Genomic DNA, 23911 nt, shown 5'->3' on the forward strand with positions numbered 1-23911 from the left:
TTTTTCTAGTTTTTCTTCTGCGCTTATTTGGAATGTTGGAATGTTTGGATGTTGACGGACCTGCAGCACAAAGCACACTTTCCAACGGCCTTCCGATGATGTTTTAAAATGCATTTTTTGTTGAAAATTGGCGCACGCTTTGCACATTTGAAATTCTATTTTCTATAACAGGAATGCACAGGTTTTCTGCTAGTTGACGCAGGAAATTCTTCCTGCGCGTCGTGGTGTATCGTGCAGTTGGATTATTTCTATAATATATGATGTGTGATGCAAATGCGCTCACATCAATTATGTTATAGAAAAATGCCATCGGCCATCTTCTTGTTTGTCGCTGGGTCGTGTATTCTTGGAGCGTTTGGTCCATAACGTCCACCCCACCTCTTGTTTGGTTATAAAAATTGATAATTTCTGGTTTCCCATTCTCGTCAATTTGTGCATCATCATGCATACTAGAAAGAAGGATGACCGAGTTGGACTTCCGCTGCTTATATGAGAGCAGTGTTACGTTGTCGTGGAAGCCAAATAAACTTGAACCAACGTCTTTTTTTTGTCTTCTTTCATCTCCGCAGGGATGTAAGCTTTGTTGCGGCGGAGTGTACCCACAATGCTGAGCTTTTCTACTTTTAGTTGCCTAGCCAACGGCAGCGTCGTAAAAAAATTATCCATGGTGATATTTCGTCCGCTACCGTAGTATGGCCCAACTAAATCTCTCACCACTCTTTCGCCAACACCAACTTCACGACCAGTTTCTTGTTTGCCAGTATATATTTGGCCATGAAGTGGATATGATTTTTTGGCATCGCAAATCCACCATACTTTTATACCATATTTTGCTGGCTTCGAGGGTATATATTGTGTGAATTTGGTTCTACCACGGTATGGATATAATTGTTCATCAATGGCCAAATATTCTGATGGCACATAATATCTGGCAAGATTTGCATTGATCATTATCCAAATATCGCGAATTGGCGCCGCTTTGTCTTGATGCTGCCGCTCTACCCGTGTTCTGGGGTCGTCAAACCGCATAAAACGCAGCAAATCGAAAAACCTGTTTATTCCCATGGTGGCGCGGAATATTGGGTGAGCCTGTGACGTCCACAAATCTCTTGCGTTTTCGTCATTAGAATGATTTGTGCCAGCCATCAAGTTCATTCCAATGAACGCATAAATTTCGTTGATTGTCGTGTCTTTCCACTTCAACTGACGTCTATTGGGATTCGCTTCATTGTACGCATTATATGTGGCATGCGCTTTTCTATTTGTGTGGCGCACTATTATATCCACCATTTCCACTGTGAGGTATGATTTGAAACACTGCAAAGGCGTCATATTTTCAGTAATCCGCGCTGGACCACAGCGGTCTCTGAATATATTGTGGCTTCTCACTTGTTGGCAACTACGTGGTGTTCGCTGCCATTGTGTGCCGTCACGTGCAGTCATGTAGTCTGCTGGGTTTGTTGTTGGTGCATCTTCTTGCATATCATCATCTTCACTTTCGTCATCAAAGAAAATTTCCTGTGGTGCGTCAATAGCAGCTGCAATTTCGTTTGCGTTGTCAACATTCACATCTTCATTCTCTGATTCCGAAACTTCGCCAGTATAGGACACATTTTCTTCATTTTGGTCTTCCACAGGGTCCACTTCAAGGTCCTCATCTTGAGTCGCTTCCTCAAATATACTTTGAATATATTTGTTTCTTGCTTCATCACTCAAATTCCAGTATTCCCTTGTAGACAAATATCGGTCGTTGCGGCTGATTTTTCACCAACTTCACTGTTCAAATATTCAACACAGAATGACGAAGCAAATGAAATATTTCCATTTTACGACACAAATGAACATCTGCTATCTAATTCAAAAGCAATTAAGCAAGTAGGTACCGAAAATAAGCAAATAAACAACCCTTACATAAAACCAGTTTCTGCCTACTTGTGTCGCTTTAGGTACTTATATACGAACAGAAACCAGTTTTTTTCCAAATGTCAAATTTGTACAGTTGAGAACGCAAAATATAATCAACAACAAAAATATTTACAGGAAAATATTATTTTATTTCAATAAACGCAAAACAACCTACTTCGGGTACCCGTGTACCTGGTTATGAAATTAAAGGAGTTTTGCTGGTTATGAATCGAACGGTTAAAATGGAAAACTTATATATATAAACAAAATAATGTAGAAATGATTAAGAATATTTCCAATTTTATTTCCCATAATCATAGTCAAACATTAAAAAAGGTAAACAATAGAAGTAACCGCGGAATCTAAAGAAAAAAGCAGTTTGTGCTGAAAAAATGGAAAATATAAGATTAATATCATATTTCCGATATTATGGTTCTAATTTTATTGATAACAGTTAAATAATTGCAAAATCTTTCCCAATGTCTTTTAACTTAAACATTTTTGCTTGGCGAAAAACAGCTGATGCTCTTGTTAACCGAGTTAAAAACAACTTCAGCTAGTTTTATATTTAGTGTCGACTACAATGTCAGAAGTATACTTTAACCGGGTGGTACTGCACTTCTATAAATATATGCGACGAACGAAATTTTAGAAAATCGAAAAAACCTTTTAATAGTTTAAATTCTATAGAACTCTAAAATTTATTCAGTGAGTATAAATTTCATTTAAATCGAAACAAAATTAAAAAAAAATTAAACCAATAAAAACGAAGTGGTCTTGGTAAAGCGAAGGTTAATTCTCTTAAAATATATTTTATGTTTGCCTATGATTATGGGCCATTCATTGATTCATTGTCCGAAGACGATATCTGTGGTGGTGATGTCGAATTTGGATTTCTCTTGGGGGCTTTTTTCACCACACGTTTTTTAATTTATTTTCAACAACCTAGCCTTATTGGCCATAACCGGTTATAAATTTCTTCTTAAGAACGTTTCGTAATTTATTCATAGTAAAATTTGCTAAAGTTATCTTAAACTAATTGAATGAAAGGCTCCGAAAATGTATCAATCCGACCAGATACATTTTGATAAAAATTATAATATTTATCTTGAGGAACCCAAACCATCCGAAGATTAAACTTAATTTAGTCTCCAATCTTCTAGTCATAACCCTGCCTGAGGCCATCATAATCACATTATGCCATTTGCAAATACGAATTCAAAGAGCCTAATAGCAAATGACGTAGTATGATTCGATTGAATTACCATTACTTTTTAACCAATTGTATAAAAAATTATGTTAAAAAGGGATACAAATTCGGTTTATTGGCACTATTGCACCCATTTTGGCACAATTTTTACATCAATTTGGCACTAAATATAAATGTTCAAATCCCATCACTGATTCATTGATGTAATATAGGATTTGTAATGTTTTTTTCTTGCAAAATTGAGAAAATAAGAGAAACATTCTTTACTTTGTTTTTTGGATTTTTTAATGTTAGGTTTTACCAAGGTGCATTTAATAAGGTGCCATCGGCAGCACAGCTGATTATAGAAATAGCTCGCACAAATGTCAAACTACATATATAAAAAATATTCGCCCGTACGCCCGTATGTCAAACTCTATATATAAAAAATAAGTGAATTCGCCTGTATTTATTTCAATTCGCCACTGCTGTCACCTTGTTAAATACGCCTTGGGTTTTACTTTGCACTAACCAAGGCGAATTCATATAAGGTGTACTCGTCCCTACAACAATTACAACAATACAAAAACAACATAGATTTTGTTTTGCTTTTTACCCAATCTGTCAAAAAACACAAGTAAGGCGAATTCAATATTAAAGTGGATTTCAAGGCGTATTAATAAGGTGAGTGCATAAAATCAGCTGTTTCTTAATTCGCTGTGGTTTTATGTACACTATATGTCAAACTTTGTTTATGTTTACATTTGTTATTGTAAATAACATAGTAATATTTTAATTCGCCTTGATTTTGACATTTACCGTACATTTTAATAAAAACAAATTGCCTGTTGTTTTTGCATTGTTGTATTTGTTACCGGGACGCACTCACCTTGTTAATACGCCTTGGTGGAATTTAACAACAAGCTAGTGTAATATGTATATTTATTGCTTCATTTCATGTGGAGGATGTTAAAATGTTCGATGATAAGTTCAAACTCATGGAGAAACATAAGAAATTGAATATAAAACAACAGAAAAAAGTGGACGCATTAAAAACACACAAATACAAACACACACATGTATATGGCGCGCACCAACACAAACACAAATTTTGACAGTTTGGATAAAACAGCTGATGATCAGCTGGGCTAATATATGAATTCGCCTTGGCGCTAACCAAGGTGCATTTAATAAAGTGCCATCGGCAGCACAGCTGATTATAGAAATAGCACGCACAAATGTCAAACTTCATATATAAAAAATATTCGCCCGTACGCCCGTATGTCAAACTCTATATATAAAAAATAAGTGAATTCGCCTGTATTTATTTCAATTCGCCACTGCTGTCACCTTGTTAAATACGCCTTGGCACTAACATTCAAAAATCAAAAGCAAAAAATGTTTTTATTTTAAGCTGCATATATGAAGAAAATAAGAATGCGTTTAATTTTGTTTTGCATTGTTGTGGTATGATTTATTGAGGTCAGTGCAGATTACTAAGTCATTACTATAGACAATATGGATATCTAATGATAGATATTTCAAAGTCCATTGCAACGATGTATATAAGGCTATAGTAAGTTGGACCTACAATGGGTCAAAATCGGAATTTTTTTTTCACCAAAAAAAATTTTTTTGGTCATAAATTGTTTTTTGAAAAAAAAAAAAATTTTAAAAATTAAAGAAATTGGAAAGAATTTTTTTAAAAAACAATATTGGAAAAAAAATTTAAAAACAATTTAAAAAAGAATTAATTTTTTTTAAATAAAAATATTTAAAGAAAAAATATTTTTAAGTATAATTTGGTGAAGAGTATATAAGATTCGGCACAGCCGAATATAGCTCACTTGTTTTTATTTCAAATGTTCCATATTTTTTATTTAAGAACCACTTGCTTGCAGTACATGAAATGGTTAACTACAATATTAACAAAATTAAGATCAAAACTATCCAAAAAGTCACTTTCTAATATACTAATAACAAAACTTAATTATGAACTCTTAAATTTTGATATTGAAAATAACATATCAAATTTTTTTACATACAGTGGTGGCCACCAATTTAAGACAAATACTTGAATTTTTTTCATCAACTGAATTTTAAGTGCGATAGACCTCTAAGGGTATGAAATTTATTATTAATGTTTCTAGTTTCTGAAAAATGTTTGGAAAAATCGGTAAAACATATATGGACAAAGATATGTGGAAATACGTTGACCCACCTCAGCGAACATCCGCTGTTAATAACATGATATGACCGAAACTAATGGAACTAAAAATACGAAATTTGGTCCGAATATTTTATAATAATAAAATTATAATGATATAAATGTGAGAAAATATGTTTATTTAAAAAAAAAAAATTTTTCGTCAAGTTGTAGAAAAATTTGATGTGTTCATGGTGAATATGTATGAATTGACACAGTCGAATAAAACACAATTGTGTGTTAAAACAGTCCTCATGCATACATATTTGTGGAAATATTTGAAAAAATAATTGTATGAACCTACTCAATTAATTTTGAAGTTTTTTTTATATTTACTAAATATTATTTAGGTACCTACACAATTTAATAAATATAACACAAAATAGATCATTAAAGTAAACCGTTATAACATAAACACATGCACAAGTTGTGCCTGACAACTAAAAATATTATACTTTAGTTGAAACACCTTCAAATTCAGAAGTTATTCTGAAAAAACCGTTTACAGTGATGTTTTTCAACTTATCGATCTGTAACTCAGTCAGTTTTTGTTCAATTTTTATTTTTTTAACGTGTTGGGAAAGAAGAAATGACATGCATTTATTGATACATTTGTAAGTTATAAGTATTGTTTTTGTTACGATCTTTTTTGATTTGAGTCGCTTTTCATTGCTTATTTTGATATGAAAGCTTATACAAATTTATATCAATGTATAAAGAAAAGTTCTTACACTTGTTTCAAAATAACTCAAAATTTTGAGGGTGTTCAAAATCTATGAAAACGGTTTTAGCATGTCCTCACCTAGGCATACAACCTTCATTAGGTCGCTTTTCAAGTTCTGACAAAAAGTGTTATTTTGAAGCAGATTATCCTATTTTATTTATTAAAATCAACAATAACACATTAATTTTAATTGTGTAAAATCTGGAGAACTATTACTGTGAAAGTCTTCGAACTTTATACAGGAGTAAATAGTAATTTTCGAATATCTGGAGAACTATAATTGTGGAAGTCTTAAAATTTTGCCCTAATATCACCCTTACTATTCTACATCTTTTGGATGAAAATGCTATTGTGTTAGTGGGCGTGGCATCTCTCATACAAAGTAAATAGTTAATTTCGAATATCTGGAGTACTATAATTGTAAAGTATTTAAACTTTGTATGAATCAAATTCTTGTCACTATACGGAGATTGGCTGAAAATGGGCGAGACTGAATTTTTTAAAGTAAATAGTTATTTTCAAATAACTGGAGTACTATAATTGTGAAATTCTTCAAACTTTATATGAATCAATTTCATATCACGACATGATGTTTAACCAAATTGGGAAGAATCGGAACAAGGTTTAAGTCACCTACCACACAAAGGAAAATAAATATTTTCAGAACTATAATTGCGAGATTCCTCAAACTTTGTCCGATAGCTCACTTATCATTTTACATAGTTTGGCTGTAAAATGGTCGGGATTGAATTAGTGGGAGTGACACCTCCCATACAAAGTATATAGTTAATTTCGAATATATGGAGTACTATAATTGTAATGTATTTAATCTTTGTATGAATCAAATTCTTATCACTGTACAGAGTTTAGCTAAAATGGTCTAGATCGGAACAGTGGGTGTGAAACTTTCCATTCAAAGTACATACATAGTAAATTTTGAATATCTGGATAACTAAAATTGCGAGATTCTTCAAACTTTGTCTGAAAATTTATTTTTTATAATTTTACCTAATTTGTTTCACCTCATTAAAAAAATAGTTTATAAAATCTTTAAATTTTTTTTATTTTACTACGTAGAAATAACGAAGTTGTTGTTGTATTTTCAATTTAAAATTAAAATAGAAATTATTCGGTTAATCGGATAATTTTAAATTAAACCAGAAACCCGATTAATTGAATGTGTATTTATTTATGTATGCTAAAAAGTCAAAAAATTCTTAGCTACTCATTTTCAAATAGGAACGTAAAACATTTGCAAATTTCATTCATGACAATTTATTATGGATGCATAAATTTAAGTGTTCATTCATGAATTCTTCTGAACCCTGGTTAAAAGTGAAGACTCTCTTGATCAAAACAAAGAACTACACACAAGCTAGTAAACTTATACAACTAACCTCTTTATCAACTGAAATTCAAGGCGAACTTAAAGAACACCCTACACTTAACTTCGCAAGAGCAGTGGTATACTCGAATGATCTACGTGATATCGCCGAAGAAATAATTTTATCCGAATTAAAATCGCAAAACGTTTGTCCTGTTAAAAAAATAATGAAAAAGGTGGATGACGATTTACAAGAGACTGGTCTCGTAATAATCACATTTGCAGCAACTACTCTACCTTCTGACGTATTTGTGGGATATGAGAAACTTAAAATACGACCCTACATTCCACTCAAATGCAATAAGTGCTTTCAATATGGTCATATTTCTAAAGTATGCAAAAATGACGACATTTGCTATAATTGCGCACAAGCATATCATCTTAATCCAGAATTAAAAGAAAAATGCACTTTACCACCCCAATGCACTAATTGTAAAAATCTAAATTACGAAAGTTGTAACCATCCATCTGTAAGCCGAACTTGCCCAGTATTTCCCAGAGAGAAAGTCTGCTTTCGTCTGTTTACACACAGCAAGTCTGTGAGCAATTTTGTATGGCAAAACCTAATAGACGCCATATTGAAAATGAGAAAACAAAAGAAATTTGAAGAGACTTGCCAGTACAAGCAAGTGTGTACCCCTCTTCTTTCTTCTTGTCTCTCTCTCCTATAAACTCTAGACTTGCGCAAGAAAAATTGCCCTGTGTAAAAGCAGACAAAGAAATACAAGCTATAGTAACTATACAAAAAATAAGCAATAAAAACATACCAACAACGTCACAACAACTCCACCACAACATACTCTTCAATTGTAATAAACAACAATAACACCAAACCATCAGAGAAAAAACAACTAGAAGAATTGCTTGATTCAAAGCGGACAAAAAAATTTATTTAAATATTACAAAACCTACTCATCATTTAAAACGGAATTCCCTTTTTATACCCTTCAGCTTCGTGAGAAGGGTATATATAAGTTTGTCATTCCGTTTGTAATTTCTACATTTTTCATTTCCGACCCTATAAAGTATATATATTCTGGATCCTTATAGATAGCGGAGTCGATTAAGCCATGTCCGTCTGTCTGTCTGTCTGTCTGTCTGTCTGTCCGTCTGTCTGTCTGTCTGTCTGTTGAAATCAATTTTCTGAAGGCCCCAGATATCTCCGGGATCCAAATCTTCAACAATTCTGTCAGACATACTTTCGAGAATTTTGCTATTTAAAATCAGCAAAATCCGTCCATAAATAACGGAGATATGAGCAAAAATCCGAGACAACCTCTGAAAATTTCATCAAAAAACACAATGTATTGCATGCTTTGACAAAAAAACAACAAAACGTATGTGTGGATGTGCAAGTTTTGTGTATTTTGTTTTTTTTTGTGTTTTGTTTCTTTTGGCATTGTTGTTGTTTTTTATACAACTAAACGTTTGTTTGGTTGTGTGTTGGTTTTTTTTACAAAAAAGCAACAAAACGTATGCTTGGTTGTGCATGCTTTGCGTATTTTGTTTTTTTGTGTGTTTTGTTTCTTTTGGTGTTGTTGTTGTTTTTTATACAACTAAACGTTTGTTTGGTTGTGTGTTGGTTTTTTTGACAAAAAAGCAACAAATCGTATGTGTGTTTTGTTTCTTTTGGCGTTGTTGTTTTTTATACAATTAAACGTATGTTTGGACGTGTGTTGGTTTCATTGGCTTGCGTATTTTGTTTTTTCTTTTGGTGTTTTGTTTCGTTTGGCGTTGTTGTTGTTTTTTGTGTTCTTGATAAATTTAGGATGCTGTACGCTGAAAGTGGGCAATGTACATACATACATATATACTAATTATAAAAAATAATAATGCATCCACAACAAAGGTGAAGGGTATATAAGATTCGGCATAGCCGAATATAGCACTCTTACTTGTTTTTTTTTCATTTACATTGTTATACATTCTCTATCTACACACATTCGCATTTATTATTATTATATACATTTAATAACCACATTATTATATGTTATTTTATTATTATGCATGCATATTCATTATTGTTATATATTTTTACTATTGTTATCCATTTATTAATATTTATACCTTTAAATTGTACATTGTTATGCTTAACCTTCGCTTTACCAATACCCACCCGGGGGACCACATCGTTTTTATTGGTTTAATATTTTTTTTTAATTTTGTTTCGATTTAAATGAAATTTATACTCACTCAACAAATTTTAAGGTTCTATAGAATTTAATAGAAACATTTTAAACTTTTTATAAGGTTTTTTAAATTTTTTAAAATTTCATTCGTCACATATATTTATAAAAGTGTAGTGTCACCCGGGTGGGTATTGGTAAACCATGTACATAAAAAAACCTTTGGTAAAGCGAATGTTAAACCATAATCGAAAATACATACGCTTTCTTTAATTATTTTATAATCTATCTTACATTGTGGCTCATTACAAAAATACCATTACAACAGAAAAAACAAAATTATATTTATACTAACAATAATATATTGGAAATTATAACCAATATAAGACTCTATATGACTGAATGACCTTGAAAATTCTACAATGGAATATGAACGGCTTTAAGAACAATTATAACGAGCTACAAATTCTTTTGAAAACATATTCACCAAAGATTTTATGTATTCAAGAAACTCATATACATGATTCTATCAATTTGTGCATACCGATTAACTATACAATGTATTCAAAAAATACATCGTCTACAAGATATGGTGGTGTGGCCTTGCTGGTACATAACTCCCTACAACACAGACAAATAGACTTAGGGCCGGATATAGAATTAGACACTACTTGTTAGGGATGCCAATCCCGAAATCCCGAAAATCCCGGGATTTTTCGGGATCGGGATTTCCCGAATCCCGGGATTTGTGAAAAAGAATCCCGGGATTTTTCGGGATTAACAAATCCCGAAATATTATGAGATTTTTGATATTTTAGGAAGATTTTTGAAGCACCAAAAATACTTAGAAAGCTAAATTTCAGCATATTTATAATACTAATCTCGCTTCAAATCCAAACGCAGCCAGATTTTTTCATTTGAATCAGGGAGCAGCACGTCTCCATTGCATTGACAGGCTTTTACACAATTTACACTTTTACGAAATTTATGTTCAAGTTATTTTCTGAAGGGGCCTAGGGGCAAATGCAGCCCGATTTCCGCAGTATTCTACAGTATAATTTCAGAGTACTTATAACTTATTTTGTGCAAAATTTTATAAGGATTGCCGCATAATCAAGATATTTATGACTGCTCAAACAGTACTCCGGGGGACAATTGTATGGAGCTAGCGGAAATCATGGACCATTTATTTTAATTTAATGCATTAGTTTTTGATTTGTTATATTTTTACTTAAATATATTAATGAAATTAATTGTTTTTATTGTTGAATTTGATGATTTTGACGTTTAAGTAAAATCCCGAAGTCCCGAAAAAGCCCGAAAACCCGAAAAATCCCGGGATCCCGAAAAATCCCGGGATCCCGGGATTTACATTTCTAAAATCCCGAATCCCGGGATTTGTAAAACCCAGTCCCGTTTGGCATCCCTACTACTTGTATAGAGGTGGTTTCTAAATTCAAATTTAACGTTTATTCTTCTTACGTTAGACCGGACCAACAAATTTCAAGAGACACACTTGAAAATATATTTAGAGAATCAACATATCCTAATATTATCACGGGAGATTTTAATAGCTGGCATGCCAGCTGGGGCTCACCTGTTGATAACAGAAAAGGAAGATTATTAGCCAGTTTTATTAATGATTCAACATATGTTACCCTTAATGATAATTCACCCACACACTTCATCACTCACGGAACCTTCTCATACATAGATTTAACTTTCTGCAGTCCTTCAATTGCACTACACTCTGAATGGCAAATTTTAAATAATTTACATGGTAGTGACCACTACCCGATTATTATCACCCTTTTCAATGATGCACGTACAACCACCATCAATCACGTCCCTAAATTTATAACTGATTTAGCAAATTGGGATTTATTTGAACAAAAATGTTTAGAATTTGAATCCAATCGCCAAATAAGTGAGAATGTCAATTAAGAAGCTGCAAACATTTCCAAAATCATCATTCAATCTGCTAATATAGCCATACCCCAAACCAAAAGTAAGTCCCATAGGAAGGTCCCTTGGTGGAATAATACACTTCAAAACCTAAAATGCCAAAAAAACAGAGCTTGGAATTTATACAAAAGCGACATGTGTCTTTCTAACCTAATTAATTTTAAGAAAAGCAGAGCCCAATTTAAAAGGGAAATTTAGTTGGCAAAATCTAAATCCATAAATCAACTTGGATCCTCTATAAACCCATCCACACCAATAGCTAAGATCTGGTCCAATATTAGAAATTTCACTGGCTTCAAGGCATCTCAAAACGTGATAACCCTAATACTAGACTAACAGATAAATTGGATATAACACAGGAATTTGCGGCCTTTTGGTCCGAAAATTCATCAGACGCGAAATTTTCCCAGCATTTTGGTACACATAAAACCAGAGCACTGAATTTTACTAATTTTGGTAACCCAACATCTGATCGAATGTTTGAATTTACGTCGGTTTTGGGAAGACTAAAGGGTAATAACATATCATATGATTAAGAATCTTCCCCGCATTATGAAACAAAGACTATTGAATCTGTACAACACGATTTTTACTTCTTATATACCTCAACAGTACAAGAATAGCATTGTAATTCCAATATATAAAAAAGGGTCTGATAAGACCCTTGTTAATTCCTACAGGCCGATCTCCCTAAACTCTTGCATCTCAAAAATACTGGATAGAATAGTAGCCAATAGATTGTGGTGGTTTTTACAAACAAAAAAACTCCTTGATAGAAAAGGTAGATCTACTATGGACCCTCTTTTATATATTGACTACCAAATATCAAACTCCCTATCGTTTCGCAAACATATTTCGGTTTTATCGCTAGACTTCGAAAGTGCTTTCGATAGAATAGGCATTCATGCCGTTGTCGACCAACTTAATTCCTGGAAAATTGGCTCCAACGTTATAAATTATATTAGAAATTTCATGATCAATAGAAAATGTTCAGTACGAATTGGTAATTGCTACTCCTCTCCTCATTCACTATATAATGGTATCCCTCAGGGTTCTCCCATCTCTGTCATGATCTTTCTGATTGCCTACAACAAATTATGTACAATTATTTCCTTTTATAAGGAAATTGACTTCATTGCGTACGCAGAAGATTTTAATATGATCATTAGATCTGACAAAAGGAAAAACCAAGTAATCTTAACCTTAGCCGATTATTTCAAGACATAAACGATTGGTCCTCTTATTCTGGGGCTATTCTATCTATTTCCAAATCTAAATATATACATATATGTATGTCGCAAGAAAAATTGCAAGTGTACGATAATATCTACTCCTACACACTTAACTAAAGTTAATTCTATGAGAATACTTGGTATACATATAAACTCATCCTACCGTTGGGATGACCACATCAAATATATAGCGACTTCCTTATCCAGTCGGCTTAAAATTATAAAATGTTTGTCTAATCCTAAATTAAATTGTAACACGTATACACTTATATCGACCGTAAGGTCAATAATTTTATCGAAAATTAATTACGCACTATCAATTTATGGCCATTCTCCCAAAACTGTTTTAAGGAAAACTAGGACAGTAGTCAATGCAGCAGTAAGATTTTCACTGGGAGCCTTTCGTTCAACTCCTATTAACAATATGCTCTTTGAAACTAACATTTTATCTATCGAAGCTCAGACCAAATTGTTAACTATTAAAATCAATTTCCTTTAGCTCTGGCACACCCATATTGCAGATAGTTAGAAAATGCAAAACATCGAAGAAAGTACCTAGAATTCCATCCGCTATATTCAGATTGACATAGTCAGAACTCCCACCAAACCTCATCCACCATGGCATCTGGATAGTAATACTATTAATACATCTTTACACTTCTATTTAAAATTAACCTGTAGTCCGAGTCAGTACCAAAGTCTACATATTTAATGAACTTAGAAATAATCTCCACGGCTATACATTTATATTTACCGACGGATTTTACATCCTTTAGTATAACTACAGAAAACTGCATAATTAAATTTGCCATTCTGCCCATATTCACTACAATATACTCTGCAGAACTGATAGCGGTTTACGAGGCTATTAAATATGTTTGGCGTAATAAAGGAAAATTCGCAATATGCTCCGATTCTCTTTCAACACTACTATCGACCATTACATATCTGAAATAAGGAATATTTTGATTCAAAGACAGCCTGATATAAAATTAGTTTGGTTACCTGGACATTGTTGTATAAAGGGGAATGAATTTGCGGACAAAGTCGCCAAATCTGCTTCTACATCTCCTCTAATTACATTACCAAATTATAATTACAAAGACTGGGAAAGCTTTATTCTTCCAAGACTCATTAAAGAATACAGAGATAACCTAATTGGCACCACCTCATTTTGGTATAGAAATTTGAATCATGAAATGACCGATGTACGCTCCTTTTTACGTAACTTGTCAGTTAATTTTAATAGAACGGATATAATAAAATTTGAACGCCTACGGCTCGGACATTCTAAATTAACACATGGTCATCTGATGAATCTCCCTACCCTTCAAAATTGTAATTGCCCATCTCCTATTTTAAATCCTTCACACATTCTACAACACTGCACTCGATTCACCAATATAAGAAATATAATATAATAACCCTTCATCTGATAATATTAAAAAAATTATTAATTTTCTGAAAGCATACTTATAACTGTATATAAATTGTATATAAATGTATTAACTAATAAATATCTGTAATTATTTAAAATCATTTAAATTTAACATATATTGAGCAGAAGGCCTTAGAAGTCATTGCTCTTATATTTATCTTATAATTTTATATTATAAGCTAATAAATAATAAATAAATAAATAAATAAAATGTGATGCAATCTAAAAAAACAAATTATAATTTTCACATATTTTTCGTTATTACTTTTATGATAAAAGGAGTAACTCGGCTGAAAATTATAAGAATCGCTACATGATTTCTCATAGCCCCATACTAATTTCTTCCCGAAATATGGTTCTATGGTCTATAAATGCCTACAAAATTGCACAATACCAAATTTTTCGTAATTCGGCCCATATTTGACCATAAAAAGTTAATTTCTGAAAATCACCTAAACATGCATAAATTTCTTAAAAATATAGTTAACATGTTGAAATTAGAGACAAAAAATGTCAATATTGTTACGAAATTGTACTTGAATTCAAATATAACGATTTTCAGGGCTGATTTAAAAGTAGCATAATGCTTTCAAATAACAATGCTGTAATGGCAGACTGTAACATATCTGTGGGCATTGTTAAATAAAAGCTTTCAGTTGATTTGATCGTAAGTTGGCAACGCTGTATTCGAATATTCAGTTAAAGAACATTGTAGAAAGTACACCACAGATGGCGTATGATCTAGAATATTCGAACTTTGACAGTTAAAGAGCTTTCTAGATGGTAATGCAGTGTTATAAATAGTGGCAGAGGTTGCAGTCGTGAGTGAGTTTATCAGAGACGCACAGTGGTTCAGAAACGTATTTTTTTGGCAATAATTCGGTATCTCGGGAACTATTAGAGATATTATTACGAAATTTCACATGATTGAAGCTGAGGTGTTTTCGAGTTGATTTGCAGTTGTTCAGCTTCCTAGGGGTAATGGGGGCCAGTACGTGGCCCCTCAAATTTGGTCACCTCTGGTCTTAAATTTTTAAAAAAATCGCCAAAAATCCATTTATGATCCGAATGAGCTGAAATTTAAAATATAAATAGTCCTCGAGAAGTTCTACTAAAAATATGCTTACACATGTAGCTTATCTCTATTAGTTGAAGAGATATTTAGGTTTATTGATTTGTTTTTTTTAATTTTGCTCGATTTTTTTTTGGTTTTTTAGTTATGGCGGGCCAACGGAAGGTCGAATTTTTTTTTTTACAAAATCAGCTATATTGGCGATTAAATTCTAAATTAAATACAAACAACTTGCTAAGAGTCATGGCGTCCCTATAAAAACTTACACTCATCCAAATTTGGAACATGTAAAAAGTCCGCATTTTTTACGTTTTTTTTACCAAAAAAGTGCCTATATTTTTTCTTTTGTAGAAAAAAATTTTCTTCGGAACTATATACAATTTGTTTATGATCCGGAAAGAGAACTTAATGGAAAAGCGTGTAAACTAAAATTTGGCTCACTTAAACGGACATAACACTCCCTAGAACTATCCAAACTTGGCCAATTTAAAAAAAAAAATTTGGTTTGAGTAAAAAATTTTAAAAAGGCAAAGCATCGATCCTCGAAATAGCCCCCTATTTGTATAGCCCTATATGTTTCTTAAATACTTGCAAAGTTTTTTTTACTATCACACGGTAAATAACGTCACAGTAGGCAGTTTTCTAAAAAAAAACTGAGTTTTTGGAACACATTTTCCCCGTTTCAGGAATTTCGGTATTTGAAAATAAAAAATGTCAAAAATTATAATGCCATTGCTTTAAGGACATTTGAGTCTATATCAGTTCCAAATTTTGTTATGATATCTTTAACCGTTTAAATTTTACAATAATTCAAATTTTATATTTTTCTTCATGGAAAATCACTATTTTATAATTTTTTTTTTAGTTTTCACATTTACTAACTTTGGATGCATGTAACTTTTTATAGGGATGACATAACTGCCTCCAAGTTGTTTTTATTTTATTTAGAATTTTATCGCCAATATGGCTGATGCTGTTAAAAAAAATTTCGACCCTCCCTTGGCCCGCCATATCTAAAAAACCAAAACAAGATCGAGCAAAATTAAAAAAAAATAAATCAATAAACCTAAATATCCCTTCAACTAATATAGATAACCTACAAATCTAAGCGTATTTTTAGTAGATCTTCTCAAGTACTATTTATATTTTAAATTTCAGCTTATTCGGATCATAAATGGATTTTTGGCGATTTTTTTAAAAATTTGAGACCCGAGGTGACCAAATTTGAGGGGCCACGTACTGGCCCCCATTACCCGTAGGAAGTTGAACAACTACGAATCAACTCGAAAACACCTCAGCTCCAACCATGTGAAATTTCGTAATAATATCTCCAATAGTTCCCGATATACCGAATTATTTTTTTAAAAAAAGCTGTTATTGCATGCGCAATAACATGCTTGTGAAGCAAATTTTTCCTAACTTTTTTTTTGTTTTTTGTACCGGAATTGCTTAGGGGCAAAAACGGGCAGCTGAATTTTTAATAAATCGTTAGCTGAGACTTCAGGCTTTAATTCGATATAAGTCTCGGGCTAGAGGTCGTTGGAGATCAATAGGTATAATCCATAGAAGTTGGAGAAAATAAATATTTTTGGACAATTTATAGTAGTAAAAAATGTTTTTTTTTTTAATTTTCAAAATTTTTTTTATTTGCATATATATCATTAATACATCCAATTCTGTAAAAAAAATCATTATAGTGTCATTACAAGAATATTTTAACAGCATGAAGCGATAAAAGGTAGCATATATGTATAATACGGTCATTTCAAACGCATTCACTTAGGTCAATTTTGAATGTCTGTGGACAAAAAAGTAATAAAGATATAAGCCTAATATTTTTGGCACATGATAATTAGATTGTTTATTATAAACTGTGAAAAAATCAGGTAGATCAGAAGACATGAAACAAATTAATTAATGCCGCCCTTGCACCAGTGTGAGACGCTTTTCGAATAAACATCAACTTAGTGCCTTAAAGTGTGTTTTTCAAGTAAATTCGTGTACATTATAAATTGTGTCTGTATTTCTGAGAATTTATAAACGTGTATAAAAAACATTGAGTGGCTATTTAATTCTGTGGTTGTTGTACATTTTGAATAAATAAAGAGTTGTTACAATTTTTAAACTACTAAACGGCTTTTATTTGCAATCAAAAGTTTCCGGTTTATTTAAAGGAAATAAACCAAACGTTTTGAAAAGGTTAAAACGTAACAATATATATAAAATCGCTGTACCAAATTTTTGATGATCGGCCCATAATTGGTCATAGCCTCCATATAAGAACTACATTAACCTACACAAATATCCAAAAAAAATATGTACTGAATCAAAATTTTACACCGATCTGTAATTTGTATTCAAGAATCATACTACAAGCATTTTAAATATCGGTCCATAATTCCATAACTCCCATATATGGTACACTCTTGATAATAGCATTGTTTAAATGAAATTCTACAAAATTAGCCCTCAAATACTTAGTAATCATGTTCCACTTGCGTAATATCTAGAATACTCATGTTGTATTGTACAGATGAAATTCGATTAAAATACATAGACATCACGTTAAAATATTTTATGACAATCGAATCAAAATAGGTCATAGCACCCATATAAGTCACACAAACCAGAAATATATTAAAGCATATAAACATTAATATCGATAAAAAAAAATCCACAGAAATTAGTTTCAAGTAGACAGAAATTATACTCCTTGATTTTGTGACTATTGGTTCATAATTATGTATAAGGCTCATATCAGGAAAATTCATTAATCGCGAATATATATTAAAATTTTATGATATAACTCATTTCCATATCATGAATTCCATGTCATGCACTGTTACAGCGTGCGAATAATTGAAAGTGATTTTGTTAAGAAAATATTTTTTTTTAAAGCAGATTTGTCATTTTTATTATTCAATTTTATACTCTTTCCAAAATGTGTAATGGATTTATTAATCGGTTTTCTAGTTTCGTTGGTATAAAACAAAATGTATCGTACGCACGCGTTACAAAATTTATCTCTTTAAAATTTATTGTCAGTTTCAATCAAAAATTTCTGCGAAATTACTTCAGATAGAATTTTCATATTTTTTTACAGCTATAAGTAGCTATCCTAGACTAAGTAAATGAGCAAAATAATTTTTATTTTAAAATTTCAATCATTTATTTTCGTGAATGATTTTCGGAAGAGGGCCTTATATGGGAGCTATGACCAATTATGGACCGATCACCATGAAATTAGGTCATGTGATTTACGTCTATATGAAAGTTATTCCTGTTGAATTGTATGTGTATTCCAACATTTTTAAGAGATTTATACTCGTTGAAGTGATTTTCGGAAGTGGGCCTTATATGAGAGCTATGACTAATTATGGACCGATCATCATTAAAATAAGGCGTGTGATTTATGTCTATATGGAAATTATTCCTGTTGAATTTTATGTGTATTCCAACATTTTTAAGAGATTTGTGCTCGTTGAAGTGATTTTTGGAAGCAGGCCTTATATGGGAGCTATGACTAATTATGGACCGATCATCATAAAAGTTGGTGACATGATTTTTGTATATATAAAACTTATTTGGAGTGAAATTCGTGTAGATACCTACATAAATTAAATATTTATGATCGATAAAGTCCAATTTCGGAGGACATTTGTATGGGGGCTAGGTGAAAAAATGGACCGATTTCAGCCAGTTTCAATAGGCTTCGTCTTTGGGGCGAACAAATTGTATGTACCAAATTTTATCAAAATATCTTCAAAATTGCAATTGACTGAGTCTAATTTTGTGTCCAGACACAACAAGTAGTATGTATTGAAGAAAAACAAGTAAGAAAGTATGGTCGGTCAAGCCCGACCATATAATACCCTACACCAAGTAAATGAGTAAAAATATTTTTCTTTTAAAATATCAATAATTTATATTTTTGAGTGATTTTTCGAAGGGGCCTTATATGGGAGCTATGATCAATTATGGACCGATCACCATAAAATTAGGTCGTGTGATTTATGTCTATATGAAAGTTATTTATGTTGAATTTTGTGTGTATACCAACATTTTTAAGTGATTTATGCACATTAAAGTGATTTTCGGAAGCGGGTCTATATGGGAGCTATGACTAATTATGGACCGATCGTAACAAAATTTGGTGACATGAATTTTGTATATATAAAACTTATTTGGAGCGAAATTTGTGTAGATACATAGATAAATTAAGCATTTATTACCGATAAAGTCCAATTTCGAGGGGACATTTGTATGGGGGCTAGGTGAAATAATGGACGGATTTCAGCCAGTTTCAATAGGCTTGGTCCTTGGACCGAAAAAGTAATATGTACCAAATTTGATCGAAATATCTTCAAAATTGCGACCTGTACTCTGCGCACAAGGTTTACATGGACAGCCAGCCAACCAGACGGACGGACGGACATCGTTTAATCTACTCAGAAAGTGATTCTAAATCGATCGGTATACTTTAAGGTGGGTGTTAGACTAATATTTTTGGGCGTTACAAACATCTGCACAAACGCATAATACCCTCCCCACTGTGTTGGTGTAGGGTATAAAAAGTGTAACATGTGCGAAACGCGTGAATTTTTTTTAATGGATATATAATATCAAAATGTTTTTAATCGGGTTTACCATCTCAAAACCCACACATAATACTATTTTCCGGGAAAGAAATTCTAATATCAGAGACTGTATTGAAACATATATCGATTTCGTAACGCACATGTTACATTATTTCTTATTCTATTAAACTTCATTTATCTTGGAATTTTTATTTATAAGCAATTTATAAACAAATTTTTAGCAAAAAGTTTTTTTTCACTTTCTGTAATAACGAACGCATGCACATACTGCAAATTATGCTAAAAAAACTGCGAAACTTTAGCCCAACTTATTCACTCACAAAAGTAACGGAAAACGAAGGAAAAAAACCCGTTATATTTAAAAATTCAACTTTGCAAATGATGTTGTAAATCTACAGATTATATTTAACATAATTTCTCTTCTCTCTTTACAATTTGATTTTTTACCCATACGGATTACTTTTCTGTGGAATTCGTGATATGCAACATTTTTGGAAAATAATCAAAAGTAATCTTTGAAAATAGTCGGATTATTTTTTGATTATTTGTAATCGTAATCAATTAGTAATCATACGAATCTGAATATAATCGTAATTTAATAATTACTTCACCTTTCGAAAAAAAGTAATTTAATTACTAATTATTATGATTAGTAATCATTATTTAACAGCTATAGCCTAGTACTCTGTTCATATTTGCGAAAAATCATGGTTTTTTCATGCGAAAAATTTTATATGCAGCTTGACAGCTCGTTGTTGCTTTTAATTTCGTGCGAAAGAAGTGCTGCGTATGTTATTTCGTGTGGAAAAATAAGGTTGCCAGATGTATTTCACATGTTTTCTACAATAAAAACAGAGTACAACTTTTGCGAAATTATTTCGCATATATTTCATTCCAAACATTTTATATGTATGTAGTTTGACAGCATTTCGTACGAAATTTTGAACAGAGTACCGAGCTTATGGTTTTAACCACATTTCTATGTCGAGTAAGAGTACAGATGCTTCTTGGGGGTTTTCATGAATGGCTAGTATAGCTGTGTCATCAGCAAATGTTGATATGTGGGTTCGACTGTTTGTAGGCATATCACAAGTATATAGCAAATATAGGAAGGGACCCAGTATACTTTCTTGGGGTACGCCTGCTTCAATAGGCTGTGGTGAACTTATGAAGTCTCCCTCTTTAAGAACGAACTTTCGATGACTTAAATAACTTTCTAGAAGCTTATGTGTGTTTACTGGTAAATATTGTTTTATTTTTATCGATAATCCTTCATGCCATACTTTGTCGAAGGCTTGCGAAACGTCGATGAAGAGTGCAGAGCAATATTTTTTTTCTTCAAATGTCTTGGATATGATTTCTACCAACCTGTGAGTTTGTTCTATGGTGTTATGTTTTTCTCGAAATCCGAATTGATGAGTTGGAATATAATCAAAATGATTCACTATCGGCTTTAACTTGTGCATTAAGAGTTTTTCGAATAGCTTTGATATGGATCTATATGATTCTACTTTAGTGTGATCTTTTCCCGGCTTAAGTATCATTGTAACTAAAGAAACCTTCCATTCTGGTGGATAATATTCAAGGCGTAATATAGCATTAAAAATAAATATAATTATTCTTAATGCAATTTGGGGTAGTTCGAGGAGCATCTTGTTACTGATTTTATCAATACCATGTGATTTTTTGGAGTTTAAATCAACAATAGCCTTGTTAATCTCTGAAATCTCAAAACGAAGTGGTTCAGCTGCAGTAATATTGGGTAAAGTAGGTGGTAACACTATTATGTCGTTTGACTCGTTTGGGGAAAATACATTCTTTAGGTGACTAACAAACAATATTATTAAGTAGAAATTTATAACCGATTATGACCAATAAGCTAGGTTGTTGAAAATAATAAATAAATAAAATACAAATAACAAACAGGTTTCCTTTTTCAGTATCGTAGAGTAACGAAGGTGGGTGAATGATCCGAGGATAATTCTAATGAAGATTTAACCTGAATTAGTTCCATTGGTAAATTTTTTGTAACTGCAAAATCAATGACATCGGGTATTTTGCTTGTGTCAGTAGGCCAGTATGTTGGTTCTCCGCTCGACAGCACATTCAAATTCAATTTAGAAATTGTATTAAACAAAGCGCGACCTTTCGGGGTTACAAGTCTTGATCCCCAGTGAGTATGCTTAGCATTATAATCGCCAGCTGGCAGGAATCGGGGTCCTAGTGATTCGTAAAAATGTTCATATTTGTTTTCAGTAATCGTAAATCTTGGAGGTGATTATATCGACGAAATTAATAGGTTTCTGTAGCAATCATCCATACAGATTGTCGTAGCTTGAAGATAATCTTCACAAATATCACACATTGAATGGTGTTTGATACGGGTTTTAATTAAAATTCCAGAGCATCCACATGCTCTATCTCTTGGATCATTTGTGCCATAAAGAAAATGGTGGCATGAAATAACACCCCACGAAATAATCCCCCAAAAATAAAATGAAATAACTCCCCAAAAGTTAGTACAGAGAGCAAGAACAACGATTTTTTGTGTGTTATTTCATTTTTTGGGGTATTATTTAATTTTTTTAATTGGGGAATTATTTCATATGAAATAATACCTCAAAAAATCAATATGAAATAAGTCCCCAATATAAATTTTGGGGGATAATTTCATTTTTTAATTTATAAAGAAAACGAAAAATATGTAAATTATGTCCCGATATATTAATAACTTGTATTCACCATTCACAAAAAAAAATTGTGATATCAGTTGAAGTGATAATTTCGCAGAGTTAAGATCGTGATATTTTCGCAGTGCAAAGAAAGTTGTAAAGAATAAAAATTAATTTTGAAATTGAAACTGGGTTCAGATTGACTTTTTTTAGTTCAGAATGTCAAAAAGTTGGTATTCAATAGTACAAGTAAATACAGGAATAAAACTTGCAAGACAAGAGTAAGTGTGCTAATAGCTGATAACTGCTTACTTGCAATTATGTTGAGCACAACCACAAGAACGAAGAAGAATTGTAATAGGAGTTAAAGGCTCTTAATATAATTGGCGGCATGAAATAACCCCCCACGAGATAATCCCCCAAAAATAAAATGAAATAACCCCCCAAAAATTAGTACAGAGAGCAACAACAGCGATTTTTGGGGAGTTATTTAATTTTTTGGGGTATTATTTCATTTTTCTAATTGGGGGATTATTTCATATGAAATAATACCCCAAAACATCATTATGAAATAAGTCCCCATTATAAATTTTGGGGATAATTTCATTTTTTAATTTATAAAGAAAACGTAAATTAATCTGTAAATTATGTTCCGATATACTAACAACTTGTATTTATCATTCACAAAAAAAAATGTGATATCAGTGTAAAGAAAGTTGTAAAGAATAAAAATTAATTTTGGAATTTGGAAATCAGTATACAATAGTACAAGTAAATAAGAGTACAGGAATAAAACTTGCAAGGCAAAAGTAAGTGTGCTAACAGCTTGTAACTGCTTACTTGCCAAGCATTATGTTGAACACAACCACAAGAACGAAAAATGAATTGTATAAGGAGTTAAAGGCTCTGAATATAATTAGGGACGAATGGGAAGATTTTGCAGGAATATTATGAGGCGATACCTCTGCAATGAGCTTAATAAGATCTTCATTCCGTAAAATTTATGAACTTATATTAGTAAGTTAAAAGATATTGTTCTATTTTTCTCTCAATTTCGAGCGACTTTTAATTTTTTACACAATTTTTCGCCTACGGCGCTTGATTACAAAATATTAAACTAATTCAAAATATATTTACAATCCAATATTTTCACAAATCTCATTAAACCCAAATATATTTCGTATTCAAATACAGTTTTTATTTCATCCAAAACTCTTAAAAGAGATTTCAACACAAAATGAGAAAGCTACAAGCATTGTTTTTATTCCTTGCAATCATCTCAAAATATGCAGTTAATACGATATGAAGCTAATGGCAGATGCTATTTCAAATGTCTCCCAAAATTGCAACTGTCCATGTTGTTGGATTACAATGTTTATTAACAGTATTTTATTTTGTCA

At 31.9% G+C, this 23911-nt stretch overlaps 1 protein-coding gene across 1 annotated transcript; it reads right to left on the reverse strand.

Moving 5' to 3' along the window:
- Positions 1-501: 501 nt before the first annotated feature.
- On the reverse strand, positions 502-23362 carry LOC135951024 (piggyBac transposable element-derived protein 4-like). The gene is made up of 2 exons (XM_065500578.1): positions 23352-23362; positions 502-1756 (listed from the first exon to the last, which is right to left on the reverse strand). Exons 1-2 carry the CDS (start codon positions 23360-23362, stop codon positions 502-504), a joined length of 1266 nt encoding a protein of 421 aa, XP_065356650.1.
- Between the last annotated feature and the right edge of the window lie 549 nt (positions 23363-23911).

Source organism: Calliphora vicina, chromosome 1 (assembly GCF_958450345.1).
Source record: "Calliphora vicina chromosome 1, idCalVici1.1, whole genome shotgun sequence".
NCBI lineage: Eukaryota > Metazoa > Arthropoda > Insecta > Diptera > Calliphoridae > Calliphora > Calliphora vicina.